Source organism: Schistocerca cancellata, chromosome 5, assembly GCF_023864275.1.
Source record: "Schistocerca cancellata isolate TAMUIC-IGC-003103 chromosome 5, iqSchCanc2.1, whole genome shotgun sequence".
NCBI classification, from domain to species: domain Eukaryota; kingdom Metazoa; phylum Arthropoda; class Insecta; order Orthoptera; family Acrididae; genus Schistocerca; species Schistocerca cancellata.
The window spans coordinates 23,409,882-23,428,862 of record NC_064630.1 but is presented as its reverse complement, the minus strand read 5'-3'; the positions used below and the strand labels follow the sequence as shown (position 1 = coordinate 23,428,862).

General features: G+C 41.4%; 1 protein-coding gene across 3 annotated transcripts in view; it reads right to left on the bottom strand.

Moving 5' to 3' along the window:
* Nucleotides 1-18,981, bottom strand: part of LOC126189044 (fibroblast growth factor receptor 3-like) — a 472,954-nt gene that overhangs the window by 46,822 nt on the left and 407,151 nt on the right. For all 3 annotated transcript variants that reach the window (XM_049930898.1, XM_049930897.1, XM_049930896.1), the window contains exons 3-11: nt 18,169-18,355; nt 11,707-11,996; nt 10,351-10,538; nt 9,667-9,790; nt 9,237-9,440; nt 8,053-8,238; nt 7,699-7,880; nt 2,752-2,878; nt 204-391 (exon numbers count right to left, since the gene is read on the bottom strand). In XM_049930898.1, coding sequence (XP_049786855.1) covers nt 204-391; nt 2,752-2,878; nt 7,699-7,880; nt 8,053-8,238; nt 9,237-9,440; nt 9,667-9,790; nt 10,351-10,538; nt 11,707-11,996; nt 18,169-18,355 — 1,676 coding nt within the window. The remainder of the gene's footprint in view (nt 1-203; nt 392-2,751; nt 2,879-7,698; nt 7,881-8,052; nt 8,239-9,236; nt 9,441-9,666; nt 9,791-10,350; nt 10,539-11,706; nt 11,997-18,168; nt 18,356-18,981) is intronic.

Below are 18,981 nucleotides of genomic sequence, written 5' to 3'. Positions count from 1 at the left end.
AGTTCGGTTATTTTCTGAATGTAAGTCGTACATGCACAAGCATCATTATGACAAACTTCATTCACATCTGTAAGTGGTTTCAATAGCCAAGGCAAATTACTATGATTAATTGTAACTTACTATGTAGAAATTGTGTACTTGACAGCATTTATACTGATGAGCATTTTTGAGAAGCCTTGGATCAAAATAAGTTATTTACTTACTGAAACAATGTACTGAGAAGGTATATTATTTAAATCTTTGAAAGGCAGTCTTCTGGTATTGTGCTTTATCCAGCGAACATGAACGTCAGGTCCAGGTGGGGCATCACAGGTGAGTGTCGGAGAACTCCCAACGACAGCGACCTTCTTTCTTTCTACCTGAGCTGTCTTACCAGCATAGGTAAAATGTTCTGAAAATAAAATGTAAGGAACAAATCAGTATACTCAAAATAAATATATGTAAAAGACTTGTAGACTTTTGGGAACAAAAAGGATATGATTATCTCATCTACAGGAAGATTTGATAAAAAAAAAAAAAAAAAAACTGTGCCCTTCCTTGCCCTCACAACAGGTGGGTCTCTCTAATGCCTTTCTCTTTAACCTTGCCCAGGCTGTCCATCTCTTCTCCCCTAGGAAGAAACTAGTAGTTCTGTATCAACTATTCTGATATTTCGCCTTATGTAGGTAATTTCTTGCCAGTAGTTCTATCTCAAAGGAAATGATAATTAGCACAGGCTTCCTGATTTATCTCATTTCTCTACAATTTAATTGTACATCAAAAGCAAAATTATTGTGTGAGCAAGAAGTAACATTGTTTGACTTCAGTACAGACAAATGTATAAAAACAAGAACATGAAATTTGAAATTCTTCATCAAAAGATGTTTCTTGGATAATAAAAAAGAAAACAAAATAACAAATGAATCAGATGACTGTAAAACAATGATAAGTTACTCACAAATCAAAATGAAGAGAGTACATATTACAGGAAGGAAGTAGAATATATGGAATGATGCAGCACAGATGAAACATGAATGTCAGAAAAGGAGGAAAAGAACAAAAGCTAACTTAGTGGAAAACAGTAAATAATGGCAGATTAGAATAGAAGAGGTGAGAGTCATCTGATGAGAGAAAGTGAGAAAGGAATAGTAAACAATGTGAAAAAAATTATTCTTCCTTGAGATTAAAAACACAAAATCTTGCTTGTGCCTACCCTCCATATTCTTCTCACTTGAAGGAGGAATTTACTACTCCATGGCTCAAAATTTAATGTTTATCTTGTGTGTGTGTACTTCAACTATGGTACACTATGAGAATTATACAGTGTGACTAAAATTTGTCCTTGTCAAACAAATTAGACTCTTAAGACAAGGAAAATGACAACTGTGAGGCTGGAATTATCTGAATGGGACAGAAATTGGTAGGTATGATGTACAAGTGCAGAAAAACATATGATTACAATTTCAGAAAAATTGTATGTTATATTCAAGACAAAAGGCTTAACAAATTGATCAAGTCAATAACATGTTGATCCATTTCTACCTGTTAGGGAAGCAGTTATCCAGCTTGTCACTGATTGATAGAATAGTTGGATATCCTCCTGAGGGATATCATACCAAATTATTTCCAGTTAGCTCATTACATGGTCAAAACATCAAGATGGTTGGAGGGCCCAGTCAATAATGCTCCAAACATTTTCAGTTGAGGAAAGATATGGTGATCTTTCTGGCCAAGGTACACTTTGGCAAGCACAAAGGTGAGCAGTAGAAATTATCTTGCTACAAGTGAGCCTGGGATAGCTTTCCACGAAGGGCAACAAAACAAGATGTAGAATGTTTTTGACGTACCACTGTGCTTAAAGGGTGCTGCAGATAACAACCAAAGGGGTCCTGCTGTGAAAAGAAATGGCACCCCAGACGGTCACTCATGGTTGTCAGAGCGTATGGTGGGCGACAGTCAGATTGGTATCCTATTACCATTTGGGGCATCTCCAGGCATGTCTTTGACCTATAAACTACTTGACTTGAACAGAATTGTCCTCAGTGGTGAGTCCCACATTTAGTTGAGCCCTGTGACCAATGGAAATGTGTCTCGAGATGCCCCGGGCAGTAGTGGGATACCAGCCTCTCTGTCACCCACCATGCAGCCCAACAACAGGACTTGTTCAGTTGTCATTTGCAGCACCCCTACAACACAGGATAGATGCCAAAGGTATTCTACACCCTGTTTTGTTGCTCTTCATAGAAATCCATTTTGGGCTTACATTTCTGCAAGATAGTGCCCACCTGCACATGGCGAGAATTTCTACTGTTGCTTGCCAAATCCTAGCTTGACCAGTAATCTCACTGGATCACTTCACAATTGAGAATATTTGGAGTATTATGAGCAGGGCCCTACAGCCAGCTTAGGATTTTGACAATCTAACATGCCATTTGGACAGGATTTGACATCATATCCCTTAGGAGGACATCCAATAACTCTGTCAATCAATTCCAAGCTGAATAACTGCTTGTACAAGGGCTAGGAATGGACCAATGTGTTACTGATTTTCTCCGTTTGTGAAACTCTTCTTCTTGAATAAATCATCCATTTTTTCTGAAATTGTAAACATTTGTCTGTTTGTGCATGTACATCACATCTACTGATTTCCATGCCATTTGGATAATTCCTTCATGGCACATCTTTTTTTTTGTCTTGGAGTTCATTTTCACATTTATTAGTTTGGTTATACTGTGTTAGTTAATTTGCCAAAATAATCTACAGACTACTTACCGTCAATCACTTGTAGGTAGACACAGGTAAAAATGCTTCCAGTTTTGATGGTTGTGATGCACTCATACCAGCCCTCACTGTTGTGTGTTATGTTTGGAATAATCAGCAGATGTTGGCTGCCCCTAGGCTAAAAACCATTGATACATTAACAACCTCACTACTGTGTCTTATGTTTTCATTCTCTATCTCAATACAGGAACAGTCTATTTCAAAAATGCAAATAAAAAGAACATTTTCTAATAAAAATATTCCTTGAGCATTTGTGTTTTAAACTCAGAAAGAAATGTTGCACTGTGGCAGATTTAAACTACTCTATATGCTTATATTGCACAGTCCTATATGCCACAATACACACATTAAATGTTTTACAAAAGGAAGCTTGATAATACATTCCCTGATAACCTGGGAAGCAGTGTAAACACATGTAAAGGTAAACAAATATTATCTTTTTTAATAACCATCTTAGTATTGTGATGCCCTTGACTTGGGATTCTTTGTGCCTCACCTACGTAACTTCAGTGATCAAAACTCTAAGCATTTCTCCTCTACACCATTTGGATAATGGAGCATAACTCCAAAATATTCAGACTTGTTTATACTTGCTTTGTAAATAAAACCTCCTTCTCTGCTTGCTGCAGACAATGGACACACAAACTAGCTTGTGAGACACATTTATATTTATGCTTTAGAGTTTCTCCTTCATGTAGATTGCTAAATGATATTATCATCTCCCATTATTGGATTAACATTTCAGTGTGGAATATTTTTCTATGAATAGATTTATCCTTACTGTATATCAGATGCCTGGGAACTGCTTATTGAAAAGTCCAGTCCAATTGAGGAACACAGATATTATAATTCATCACACAGTCATGTTAGCCTAGTACTGATGTGTTCCACTCACAATTTCAGTGTCTCTTTTCAACTTTTTTAAATTTTTTTATAATAACTGTCTTATTTTAACTGAAGAGCACTAACTCTGGTTTGACATAAGATATATGCTCTGTATGAACAACTGGAAATCACTTTTACAGATTGCCAATGAATGGTACTTACAGGTCACTTTGTCCTTTGAAGCACAAAGAAAAAAGAAAAACTCTTATTCATGTTACTTATACATTTTGTTATTGATTATATATGAGAAATTATAAGTTTGAAAGTGTTTCATAGTTCTTAACTACAATTTAACAAAAGAATAAAAAGAAATGATTACGTATAATTTTAAACTGAACTGTTCACTTCACAGCGAAAAAGGAAAATTTAAAAACAATTAGACCAAAGTTACCAGCAAACATTGTTAATTTTCTCTTAAAAACTAATAATAATTTACAGCAACAATATAAAGAAAATCTGTGCTATCACATATTTATCTCAAGAAGAGTATTATCTCAACAAAAACATTTTTTTGAAAATATAATGTAATTGGGTAGACAAAAAATCTATTCACTCAGCAGCAACAGAAAACACATTGTAATTAACTAAATGTGCAAGCTTCTGGAGACAGTGGCAACTTATTCTGGCAGAAGGGCTGAAAGGCATATATCTGCACTGATCCCCACATTCTGTCTCTTGACACCTGCTTCTTTCTGGGAGTTACCCCCCAAAGGATTGTAAGTCCCTGTTTCTGGATGGAATCCTACTCTATACCAGCCTCTTTTACAGTTTCAAATACAGCAATCTCTTGCACTTACATGGCTAATCTGTAACCTATATCCCTCATCTGCCAATATCCACTACATCAGACTTTTCTCCTACAAAACCCTGCAGTTGTCTGCCCCTCATGTTTCCTTGGATGGTATCATCCACCAAGTCAAGTTCAAACTGCAACAACAGCCAAGAGCTCACCTGAAAAAGCTAGCCTATCTTCACTTAAAGTACCTCAACAGTATTATTTTTCTTCCTGTTCCTCCCCAGCTTCCCCAACAGCCATGCCATCAACTACCATTCCTCCCTTACAAACTGAGTTTGGCTAACCTTCTTCATATATCCAGATTTCACCACTGCCTCCCAGAGCAGTGGTAACTCATGATCACAAAAACCAGCCACAACACTACAGTGTTCTCAACCTTCTACTTAAGGCACTCTCCCCATCTGAATTATCTGTGTTATCCAAGGGTGCTGCTTTGGTGAAGGGCCTACTTCCCTTCACATGTAACATCAACTGGAAATATCACTGGGAAACTCAGTTCCAAAACTTTTCCAACAGCAGACTTGACACTGAACCCTGCCTTAAACAGTTTCAACCGTGATCCCAACTCGATCCACCATCATTACCTCATAATCACCATTTGCAAGCCTTTCAAGAATTCCTAACAGCCTGCATTGCTCTACAATCCCATTCAGGTCCCTACAACATGACCCTAACCTGTCCTGTGCAGATCCATAGGCTCTTTATTCCCTAAAAACTGATAACTCCATTATTATTCCCCCAACAGACAAGGTATCTACCACTGTAGTTCTTGACAGATGGGAGTATGTAAGTGAAGGTCTGTGCCAACTGTCTGACACCTTGACATATACCTTCTGCCATCAAGATCCCATCCCTGTGATCTATAGAACTTCTTACTCCTCCCAAAACCAGGCACTCTCACTTACTATCTTCTTTCTAAGATCCATGAACTCAGCCACCCTGGCTGTCTCATTGTTGCTGGCATCAAAGCACCAACCGAACATATATCTGCCTTAGTTAGTCAAAAACTGCAACCTATAGTAGAAGTACCTATATTAAAGACACTAACTGTTTTCTAGATTGAAGTGACAATTAAAACACCTGCAGCCATGCCTTTTTCATTTAATTTATTTATGCAACCAGTTTCAGTGTTCCATCACACCATCTTCAGGCTTCTTTACCAACACAAATTGGAAGGAGTCCAGTCTTGTGTGCAGTCATAATAGAAATCAATGTAAAACATATCTATGGACACCAGTTATTTAATATTGGCTCCTGTTGTGACTGCACTTGAATTGGATTCCTCCCAATTTACATCAGTCATGGGGCCTGGAGATGGTGTAGTTAACACTGAAACTGGTTTCATAAATAAATTAAATGCAGGAGATGTGGCTGCAGGTGTTGTAATTTTCATGTCATAATGAACAGTCGAAGTACTTGTAACCATCTACTACAAGGATGGCCACATAAAGATTTCCTAAATCGTCTGAAATCTATGCACGACCCTCCTCCACCACAAACCTTGATTGTCACTACTGATGCCACCTCCCTCTATACCAACATCCACCATGTACATGTTATTTCTGCTGCTGAACATTATCTCAAGCAGTGCCCACCAGATTCCAAATCTACGACATCCTTCCTGCTCACCTTAATCATCTTTATGCTTACAGACAACTTATGTTTGAGGAGCAGACTTACAAACAAATCAGGGATGAGTCCATGGGAACTAGGACAGCTCCTGCCTGTGCCAACCTTTTCACAGATTGCTTTGGAGGGGCTTTCCTGGGATCCATAAGCCTTCAGCCCCTGGTTTGGCGTAGAAACATTGATGACATCTTTGCCATATGCACTCATGGTGAGGTTGACCTGTTAAAGTTCTTGGAATCTCCAACTAAACACTCCCAATTAAATTTCACATGGGACTATTCTAGATCCTATACCACTTTCCTTTGAAGTTGACCTCATCCTCACTGAGGGTCACCTGCACACTTCTTTTCATATTAAACCTACTAACAAACAACAGTATTTAAATTTTGACAGTTACCATTCTTTCCATGTCAAATGCTCCCTCTCACACAACAGTACACCACTTCAGCCTTGACTGGACATAATTACCCTACCAGCCTCATTCAAAAGCAAATTTCCTGGGTCATCATATCCAATCCTGCTGATACTTCAAAAAAAATCCTGTCTCTGACATTTTGCCCAATACAACTAGAATAGCTTTTCATTGCTCCTCCCCCCAGTCTCCACAATGTCATAGTCAGATCCAAGCTGCTTCTCCACCCATTTTCCTACCCTCCTATCGCTGTGACTGTCCCTGTTGTAGGCCTGCCCTATGCATCCTTCTGCCAGCTCCATAACTGGCAAAATGTATACTATCAAAGGGAGAGTCACCTGTGAAGCAACACATATTGTATGCTAGCTATTATGCAATCTCTGTTTGGTCTTCTACATTGGTATGACCACCACCGTGGTATCAGTTAGGATGAGTGGACATGGACAGAGCATGTATACTGACAACACACAATATCCCGTTGCAGAGCATGCCCTACAGCATGATAGTTGTGGCCTCAATGCATTTTTCACCACATATGCCATCTGGATTCTTCCTCTTGATGCCAGTTTCCCAGAACTCTGCAGGTGGAAACTGGTGTTACAACATGTCTTTGGTTCTCACCTCCCACTTGGCCTTAATTTATGTTGATTTCTTCAGTCTCTGCATTTTCTCTCAATAACTATTCCTTCCTTTGGTCCTGTTTAGTCTTCTATATCTTTTATTTTCTGGCCAGTCTATTTTTCCCACCCTCGTCTCTAGCATGTGTTAGGCACTTAGCTTTATTAACTCTTGCACAATGTTTTGTTAGTAAGCTCTGTCTTGATTTCTACCCTATATTCAACCTTTCAGCTCTCAGGTTTCAAATATTATGGGGTATAGTCCCCAACAATCAGTCTTTCCTTCTCATTCTTCCTGGTAGGTGTCCCCCGATCCAGCATTCTGGGTGACTTTTCCACGATTCTCCTCATTTCATATAACTCTTCAGTCCTTTTCCTTCATCCCTCTTCCCTCTCCTTCAACCCTTCCGCCAGAGGAAGGAGCCACTGGCTACAAAAGCTTGCACATTTCATTACCTTTCTTGCACGTTTTGTTAACTTTTATATGTTTTCTCCTGTTGCTGCTTGGCGAGAAGATTTTTTATCGTTCCACCTATTATTTTCAAGAAGAGTATTGTTTTTTTCTTGTAATATTGTATACAACAATTCAAATAGCTTACCTGTGATGGAAACACTGACTCTGAACGACTATCCATATTACTGCTTGGACAACTGGCTACACGTTGCCACAGAATGTGTGCCTGGTTATCCATGACAGGGACACATTTCAGTTCAGTTGTTGTATTTACAGCAGCTGTTATGTTCTTGATGTAGTGAGGAAACTGCCTCCCAGAATGTTTGTCTAAAATTTATTAAGAAAACACTTACAAAATGAGAAACAATCTAGCTATGTTTATAACTGAAATGTCACTTACAATCATAAATGCAGTTAAGTTGCTTAAACTTATAAATAGTTCTTCACATTTATTCAATAGAAAAAAAAACAATATTTTGAAACAGAAACATCCTCATACCAATAACTTCCACTATATGGGTGAAATTTATGCATCCATTTACATTGCAGACAATACAAGTGTAATTTCCAGAATCAAAAGCCTGCAACTTCTCAAGATTAATGGACCATCGTTTATATGTCACCTCCAAGTTATGATCTAAACTCCCTCCATCTTTATACCATGTGATGTTTGGAGTTGGATCTCCTAGAAACACATGAAAAAGACATTCTTAGTGAAACTGAAATTGACTTCAAGACCAGTATTATACATAACTTAACAAAGCTATGTAGATAAGATTATGGAAATCAGTTTCTTTCCCTTCTCATAGTTAAATTAGAGAACAACATGTTTCTGATTCTTCTGCACATCTTGTTATGTGTTTATGCCATTTTGTGTTACAAGAGTCTGATGTCGTCTGGTACAATTTCTCTAGCCTCTGACCAAATACAGTTCAAGACTGACTTGATTTCAGCTGTTGCTTTGATTTGGAATTCTTAGTTACTTTATTTCAACCTTTCCATCATTTATTAATTTTGCATTTCTTCAGAAGACTAAGTTCAATTCCAAAAGCTGTGGGAGACAATCACAGCAACAACATATTGGATGCCTCAGTCTAGTTTCAGTTATTATAAAAATAATTTGTATTTAATATATGAATTAAAATATAATTATTTATTTTTGGTTATTGACAGTTGCCAACTAGCTTGGTAAGTACTGAAAGAAAAAACACACAGAAGAACTGTGTGTGTCTCAGATTCATTGCACATGTTATAACTATTTTGTGTTCTGTTACATTGTTCATCACTACAACTCTCTGTGGTTGTAAGTTTGTAATCCATGGCATAGTCTAACAGAAAAAGTCAACATGAAACTGGTTATGGAAACCTGTAATTAGTTGCAGATAGTATAAAATACTGGTATGAAATTTCATTCTCACTGTGTTATACAGTTCATATAGGTTGTACAGCCAACTTCTTACATTTAATTCCTGTAGATCAGCAGTCAAGTGACATAACTAATTAGGTTCTTCATGGCATTTTATTCTCAGTGTTACTAAAGCATTAACATAACTATGTATTTAGTGGTTATAAATACTATATTATGACAGACAGGGCTGAAAAATGTAGATAGTTCAAGATATGTGAAGAAGTATTTAAATAACAAGACAAATTGTGGATGAAAGTTAATATCAGGGACTATACCATCAGCTTGACATTTCAGATTGAGAGAACTGCCTGCTGCCTTTATGTTTAGAGGATGCATCTTGTTTGGTTTTGAGAACACTGGTGATTTTAAATATGTTGTAGAACCATAAAGTTTCTGCTCTTCTGACACATCTATATCCTGTAGAGATATATTGGTATCCGCAGATGTGTCCACTTCTGAATCAGCAATAAGTGACATAGCTGAAACACAATATGATCACCTTCACACAAGAGAAAAAAGTTTTATAGGTGGCAAGCAAATTTTATGCAATTCTGAATGCCTTAAAATGTTAGACTACCATGAAATATATGGATGTATTATTGCCAAGCTATTATTCTAGTCTTTGTATTTTTATTACTATGTTTTTTTATTAACATAAAATTAAAAACAATAATACAATGCCAACAAATTATGCAGAATACATACCATGATCTAACTGGAGCCAAATTGTTGTAACTGCTTGACAGTGCAGTGAGCAAGCTATACATGTGTACCAGCCAGCATCATCCACATTGATATCCTGAAGCTCTAGTAGTTGATGTGGGCCAAACTGCAATGATATACAATGAATAAAAGTATGAATTACTTTAATGAGAAATTTTTGACAGTAAAAAGAAGTCATGAAAACATACTACTTGCAGAGCATATGGTAGAATGTAATAATCCACATTCTGATCATCACTCTGAGTGACAGAAACAATAGATGCAAAACAAATGCCTATGTTAATAAGTTGGTGTAGTCATACGTTGAGTATTTACTTATTGCGTAAAAGTAGATCTACCTCCCAGTCAGTGTGTCAACTCAACGACAGTGTGTCAAATAACAATTGCTGCAAGATTCATATAATTCATTCTGTGTTTTTGTTGTTAAAAAGTTTGCGTATGTTCACTTGAGAGCCAAAACTAAAACTTGGAAACTAATGTAAATAAAGAGACAAATATGCAGTAAACAACAATTTTAGCACAAACAAAAAGTATATGTATGAGAGCACCATGTTTTGAAAATTTCTGGAACTATACAAAAGAGAAGTAAATGCCAAGAGAAATAGTTTGACAAATGGATTCTAGTTAGTGGATTGTGACAGTATTTTTAAAAGGTTTGTTACTTACCTTAATAACATATTCATCAGGGATATTGTCAAGGTCAATGCTAGGAATTTCATTTGTATCATGTTTTATCCAAGTAATATTACTTTCAGCTTCCTCTGGAACACCACAGTCAAGAACAGGTGAACTTCCTATAATAGCAACCTTTGTCTTTTGCATCCTCAAAGGTACCTCAGCATGGATAAAGCTACCTGCACAGAAATAAATATCTGTATTTAGTAGCTAACCATAACTGAATTAGTAAAATTAATATCAATTATCATGAAACATGTATCTCTTGCATGCAATGTTGTGTCTATCATTCACAATTTCCTCATATTCTTACTATGAATACATTATATAATGTATACATTGCACCAGTGCCTCAGAAAATAAAAAGCATCAAGACATCTAGCGATTCTTGCATTATGAACTTTCCACTTTTATAGATGTTACAGGAAATGATCATTTTTACAAGTAATGTAAGAATCAGGTGTAGGTGCTCAAGTGCATGCTACAAAAATTCTAAATGCATAAAGAAAGCTTTGTCTCAGAAAAATCAATAACTTTAACAGAAGAAAAACAATAATTTCATGAAGATATTTTGGAAGACTGAAGAGGAAGTGTCACAGTAAACAAGTGAATTATGAAGGTTATTGAATCAGTTCTTCCACAACAGTTTTCTTGCTGGTGTCACATAGCACACTTTCACTGAGTTGCATGGCTACATGCTTTCCCAAACAGGGTACAAACATATGCTAGAGTATTGTGAAGAATGTCATTATGACTGCCTGTAGTTGTGTCAAAAGCTCCAATGCATAATGTAAAACAGCATTTCTGTTCATAATAAAAATACTCAGTGTCCCAGAACAATCTAAAGAATGGGTTAAGGAAACTAGAAAGATGTTCAAAATGTATTTATGAAAAATTCTTACACAAAATAAAAGATTCTGTAAGTTATGGTTAGTAGAATAGTTCATATTTTGGACAAGATCACCGTATGGGGAAAGTTCTGGGCCTAATACAGAGGTAGCACGAATGCTGTCGAAGTACTAGCTTTGGATGGTAGTGTTTTATGACGTTCGAAGATTTGTCCAAATCATCAAGTTTTAACATTTTTTTGTGAAAAAATAGAAGTTCAAGCTGAGGAAAAGATAAAAGGACGTGACTGGAGAGATTCAGAAAGCAATGACCTTCAAACCAAACAAAATGGGTACATAAGACTCATTTGGTGCGAAGTAGAGGTTTCAAGTGGTCCCTAACTAAGGGAAATAAACGGTAAGGTGACACTTTTTTTTTAAGTGGTACATGATACGTGTCTGTTACTGCACATAAAGGGGTAAATGAATAATTTGTTTCTAAATCTATGGAGTCACGTACCTTCTACAGCATCTTCATCTGAAACATAGTCCACGGATTCGGCTGGGGTCCCGTGCTGAGTTTCCATGCCACTTGCACCGAGAACGCTCCCTGAGCCCTCGACAGGCATCAAGTCAGCTTTGCTTGTGGAGCTCTCTTGATTTAGGGACGCTCGCTTTGTATTTACAGCTTTTTGGCAGTTCATGTCGTTGACTGCTACCGTAATGTTTTGCCACAATCTTCCATTGTCCGTTTCGAGATAGCAGCTGTACTTTGCAGCATCACTACACTTCACGGATTTTATGTTTAGCCTGAAACAAAAACGTTTGCTTGATTAGTATAAGTATTACCATACGACTTCGAGGAATATTTGCTAGGTAAAGCAACTGTTTGTTTTCTCACAAAATAATTGTTGACCTTTAAAAATGCATTCTTACCATAGAAACGATGAGTCCAGTAAGAAATTGTACCCAGTAGAACAGTTCATAATGGAATTGCTCGTCCATGGTATATAGTCACTGTAAACAAACTTCTAAAGAAACAGAGACTGCTCCATAATAGAAGTAAAACGAAGCGTAGTGCTATAGATAGGACGAAACACGTTTGACTGTCAAGAGGGCAATGCGTGAAGCCTTAGGTGACTGCCGTACCACAATATTGTCTAATTATCTTTCATAAAATCCTAAGAAATTCTTGTCGTGCGTAAAGGCTATTAGAGGCACCAAAGCTAGTATTCAGTCTCTAGCGAAAGAGTCAGGAACTGAAATTGAGAGTAACAAAGCGAAAGCTGAAATGCTTAAATCCATTTTGAACTGTTCCTTTAAATAGGAAAACCCAGGCGAACTGACCCAATTTCAGGTCTAATGAACTTACGTCAGGAGATGCATGGTTTCCAGGCTCGAGACCATTTATTCAGTCATACATTGTTACAGAGACTGCAGTCTAATACGCGCTGTACCATGCAGTATGCGTGATTTCCTCCTAGACGATGGTACTGTTCCTCATACGTGATATCGTAGCGACCTCTCCTGCCACAGTAGTTGGCAGTATTCACTTCTCTTGCTGACTCACCTTATAGTGGATCTGATACAGCGTTGTACACAGTGTTCCCGTATTCGAATCGAGAGCTTGCCGACGTGGTGTTTACTTACGCAAAGGCAAATGGCAACTGGCGGTACCAAGGTTGTATCAGGATACCTATCCCCGCCGACAACAACCACAGCGTTCAATGTCTTCAAAAGCGTTTCGCCATTTGTCTGAGACAGGGTCGTTTCAGGAAGCAGGGAATCATGATGGACGTACCAGAAATGTTCGGACTCTGGACTTGGAGGAAAATGTGATTAACACTGTAGCAGGCAGTTGGCCCACCAGTACAGTGTGAACCAGACGTGCGGAACAGTCTCCATGACAACTGTTACTACCCTTATCACTTACAGCGTGTAGAAGGGTTACTAGTAATAGACTTTCCACATCTGCAGCAGTTTCGTCACTGGTTCCTTCACCAGGCAACCACGATTCCGGGATTTGTGTCATACATCCTACTCGCAGATGACGCCACCTTTATGCGGAGTGGTATCTTCAACTTTCATAACTGTTATCTGTGGGATAGTATGCAGAACCCCCATGGTACGGTGACGGCGAATCGTCAGTATAGGTTCAGGTGGAATGTGTGGGCCGGAATAATTGGCGACAGTATTTTGGGACCAGTCCTTCTTCCACGTCGCCTAACAGGCCTCCCCTGCTGGAAGAAGTGCCATTGATGATTTGCAGGGTTATGTGGCTGCTACGTGATGGCTGCTCGAGCCCACTTCGCCGTTAACGTCCAGACGCATCTGAGTCTGGTCTTCCTTGGTGGATGGATCGGACGAGGGGGTCCGGTTGCGTGGCCTGCTCGTACACCGGCTCTCGACCTGTGCGGTTTGTTGTTATGGGGCCATCTCAGAAGTATCGTGTATGCAGAGCCCACTCCAGATGTGGAGGCACTGGAGCAGAATGTTTACGCTGCCTTTCACACTGGTCGAATGCAGCCACGCCGATGTGAACGCTTGAGGCAGAACATGCTACGGCACGGACGCGCATGTGTTGAGGCACGTGGGGACCATTTTCAACACATACTGGAGCTGTGGTTCTATTAGACGTGTCTGACCGCAGTCTCTGTACCAATGTATGATTGAATCAGTGCATTTCCGGACATAAGTTCATTAGACCTTTTTTGTTCCATATCCTCCATCGATCAATGTAGAGTTTATACACGGTGGAAAAAATCACCTTGTATAAGTTAATGCAGATGATTAGGGAAAACAACCCTTTGGTGTTGCAATACATCAGCGGTGAGCTGATTGACAAACTCACGGGGTTTAAATGACTAGCCGTTACGATGGAAATTGATACGGCACGGAACGAGCACATAAGATTGGTACTATGAAAGGCAAATGGTCGACCTCGGTTTATAGGCAGAAACCTATTCGAAGTTTAGCTCCTCTACAGTACTGCTCGAGTAACTGAGATTACCACTAGATCGGCTTAAAGGAATACAGCGAAGAACCTCAGAGGTGTGCTGCTATATTAGTTACTGGTAGGTTCGATCAACACCAGAATATTACGGAAATGTTCCATAAACTCAAATAGGAGTCTCTGGAAGGAAGACAACCTTATTTTCTGGAAGTACTACTGAGAAAGTTTACAGAAGTGATATTAGCGAAGCACTGTAGAGCGACCGCACTGCCAGTAACATATGCGCTCGTCCGAAAGGATATCGATAGATATTTTTCCGTCATTCCATTTGCTAGTGCAACTGGAAGGGGAGTGACTAGTAGCAGTACAATTTACCCTCTGTCACGCACTGTACGGTGGCTTGAGGATTGTGTACGTAGACGTCGGTCATAACTGGCTCCATTTCTGCACGAATTCAAAAGAGCGCGCTGCCGCAGTGCATTGGTTTTGCTTTTGCTTACGTATCCGTGTTAGCAGTTTCTGTGTCAGGGCTTCAGGTGATAGGAACGGACAGCGTTTCACAAGACGATCTTTTCATCGGGAAAGGAATCGTTGCTTTCTCGTGAGACGCGAGTGAAAGTTGAGGTCTGTTCTCGAGGGCGACTGCTAGCTGTCGATGCTCTGCAGGTCTTCCTTTATTTACCCACCGTCTCCGCACAGGACAGCCCCGCAGATATGAAAGCTTCTAACGCTGCAGTTAGGCGGTCATTCATTGTTCAACTAAGCGCCGTTCAAATCTTTTTTAGGGTTTCGTACATCAGTCGGTAAAAGCAGAACCCTAGGTTGCGGTCACAGTGGTGGATTGCGCCGACGACCGACACGAGCCGAAGTCGGCCGATCTTTTCAAATACACTCCTGGAAATTGAAATAAGAACACCGTGAATTCATTGTCCCAGGAAGGGGAAACTTTATTGACACATTCCTGGGGTCAGATACATCACATGATCACACTGACAGAACCACAGGCACATAGTCTCAGGCAACACAGCATGCACAATGTCGGCACTAGTACAGTCTATATCCACCTTTCGCACCAATGCAGGCTGCTATTCTCACATGGAGACGATCGTAGAGATGCTGGATGTAGTCCTGTGGAACGGCTTGCCATGCCATTTCCACCTGGCGCCTCAGTTGTACCAGCGTTCGTGCTGGACGTGCAGACCGCGTGAGACGACGTTTCATCCAGTCCCAAACCTGCTCAATGGGGGCAGATCCGGAGATCTTGCTGGCCAGGGTAGTTGACTTACACCTTCTAGAGCACGTTGGGTGGCACGGGATACATGCGGACGTGCATCGTCCTGTTGGAACAGCAAGTTCCCTTGCCGGTCTAGGAATGGTAGAACGATGGGTTCGATGACGGTTTGGATGTACCGTGCACTATTCAGTGTCCCCTCGACGATCACCAGTGGTGTACGGCCAGTGTAGGAGATCGCTCCCCACACCGTGATGCCGGGTGTTGGTCCTGTGTGCCTCGGTCGTATGCAGTCCTGATTGTGGCGCTCACCTGCACGGCGCCAAACACGCATACGACCATCATTGGCACCAAGGCAGAAGCGACTCTCATCGCTGAAGACGACACGTCTCCATTCGTCCCTCCATTCACGCCTGTAGCGACACCACTGGAGGCGGGCTGCACGATGTTGGGGCGTGAGCGGAAGACGGCCTAACGGTGTGCGGGACCGTAGCCCAGCTTCGTGGAGACGGTTGCGAATGGTCCTCGCCGATACCCCAGGAGCAACAGTGTCCCTAATTTGCTGGGAAGTGGCGGTGCGGTCCCCTACGGCACTGCGTAGGATCCTACGGTCTTGGCGTGCATCCGTGCGTCGCTGCGGTCCGGTCCCAGGTCGACGGGCACGTGCACCTTCCGCCCACCACTGGCGACAACATCGATGTACTGTGGAGACCTCACGCCCCACGTGTTGAGCAATTCGGCGGTACGTCCACCCGGCCTCCCGCATGCCCACTATACGCCCTCGCGCAAAGTCCGTCAACTGCACATACGGTTCACGTGCACGCTGTCGCGGCATGCTACCAGTGTTAAAGACTGCGATGGAGCTCCGTATGCCACGGCAAACTGGCTGACACTGACGGCAGCGGTGCACAAATGCTGCGCAGCTAGCGCCATTCGACGGCCAACACCGCGGTTCCTGGTGTGTCCGCTGTGCCGTGCGTGTGATTATTGCTTGTACAGCCCTCTCGCAGTGTCCGGAGCAAGTATGGTGGGTCTGACACACCGGTGTCAATGTGTTCTTTTTTCCATTTCCAGGAGTGTATATACTCCACAATGAGCGCGGCCAAGGTGTAGGCGACCTCATCACCCGAACGTGTAGACTTCGGACGACAATCGGGGAAATTCAGATGAGTACAGTGATGGAATCAGCTGGTCCACACTGGGACGACAGCAGCACGACACCGATGCTTGTCTCTCTGGTACCGCCCGGCGCAGCGAGGAGTGCTGGTCGCGGCACGCAGCTCGTATCGTACGATACGCGGGGAGTAAAATTTCGAGTCATTCGATCTGCCTAAAAGAACTCTTTCATGTAGATTAAATAAAGCTAAATCCGTCCCTGGAGTTATTTTCTCAGCAGAGATTTTACTTTCCGCGTGAAAAAAATAAAAACGACTGTTTTGGTAACAAGATTGTTTGTGTGGCCATCCTCCGCAGCAAGCTTATAAACACTTCTTTTGCAAATCAAACTGCCTTTTACTGCTGCTAGTTACTTTATTTATCTCATGCGCGTTTGGCTTCTCCTGTTCTAAGGCATCATCAGTGGGATCTATAACGATACAGTTTTGTTAGTTGTAGATTATCAAACAGTTCACACATCGTAAGTAATTACTTTTTTTTACAAAAAATCGCGAAGTGAACTGCTTGATAATCTATAACTAACAAAACTATCCCACTGATGATGCCTTAGAACAGGGAAGGCGAAACGCGTGTGGGATAAATAAAGTAACTAGCAGCAGGAAAAGGCAGTTTGATTTGCAAAACGACTATTTTGGTAATCGCGCGTGTTCTCCGGTATGCAATCTTCTCATTCGATTTTAAAGGAACTTTTCGTTAAAAAAAGAGTATCTTTCCGCATCTTACAGTCACGCATCACAACTTGATAATGAACTGGTTTTCTTTTCATTTTTGCCTATAGTTATTGCGATAGTTCAAAGTGAACTACGACAGCACAATTTTGAAAAATTTGCAGTGTAAAATGTACTCGCCGACAAGTTTACGTTTGGTGCATCTTACGACTTATATTGCTGCGTAAGAAATGTTTTTAACGCCGTAATGAAAGCCGCACCTCCTTGCAGGCTCGGGTAAATATGTGATACATTTCGGCATTTGGCCGCGACGAAACAAGGCGCGCCACACTAGACGGTGCGACAGCGCACCGCGCCGCTGCCGTTTGTCGTCTGTTAAGACGCCTTTTTCTCACGAACGTGTGGAGGTACCTAGCTGAAATTAACGGCAAACACTAACGTCTAGGGTCCCTTGGCGGTGTATAAAAAATTAAGGTTCTTAGTAAATGCAATACTGGCAAACGCTCTTATAGAAACGTAAATGTGATCTGTCTGTATACGTAATTACGTTTGCACGCAATCCTCAGCGAGCGAGTCATGTTCGCACTTGTCCGATTTTATTTCACCTCCTTTGACTGACACGGTATGCTTTCCGCATCGCTTTCGCAGGTGCGTCGAGTCAAGATAAGTCCACTGACCAAAATTAGATCGTAAAAGTCAGTTACGCGGTATCGTTTTTCCTTCGGCGATACGCGTATGCGTTGTGTAGTTTAAAGAGAGGCGGTAGCTTCCGACAGGATGCGAGCCACCTGATGGCGTAGGCGCGTGTCGTTATAAGTTAGAGGAGTTTTTTCTGCGGCATTTAAATGGGCGGAGGTAAACAGCGGCGAGGATTTAAACACGGCGTATGTAGGCCGCGCGCGGACAAAAAGCGTAAACACAGGAAGGAGGAAGAGAGGCGCGGGCTGGGCTCACCAGTGCCTGGCGATGGTGAGCCGCGGCAGCGCCGTGTGCAGGCGGCGGCCGTCGCGGAACCACAGCGGCGCCGCGGGCTGCGGCAGGGTCTGCTGGTGCTGCAGCTGCTGCTGCTGGTGGTGGTGGTGGGAGCACTCGAGGCGCACCGTGTCTCCCAGCTGCACGCTCACCGCCGCGTGCTCCGACCCTGCAACACAGGAGAGCGAGCTGGCTGCAGGACCCACTTCTAGCTGCCGGGAAAGGAAATAAGTAAAAAAAAAAAAATACTGTGAAGCGACTAGTAATGGAACCGCTGTGAGGAGCACGGCCCGTTTTATGTAGGGAAAGTAGCATCTTCTGCTTGGGGAACATGCTCGAACGAGTTCCACAAGATTCGATAACGAAGCAGTTTTTTCTTCAGCTTTCCTGTGTAGAGGGTGAGGTATTTAAAACTGTTATCGGAAATAATTGGAAAACCACAAATCGGATTAAAAAACGTTGTAATAAAAGTAGTTCCTCTCTATGGAGGACATATAATGACACCGAACTCGACCCTCCCCCCCCCTGCCCCACCCCCCAGGAGAGCGGGACGGGGAGTGAACTTTGAAATAGCACTGAAAGACCTAACAAGGGAACATCCTCATCGCACCCCCCTCAGATTTAGTTATAAGTTGGCACAATGGATAGGCCTTGAAAAACTGAACACAGATCAATCGAGAAAACAGGAAGAAGTTGTGTGGAACTATGAAAAAATAAGCAAAATATACAAACTGGGTCGTCCATGCGTAAGATAGGCAATATTAAGGGCAATGTGAGGCGAGGAGCGCTGTGGTC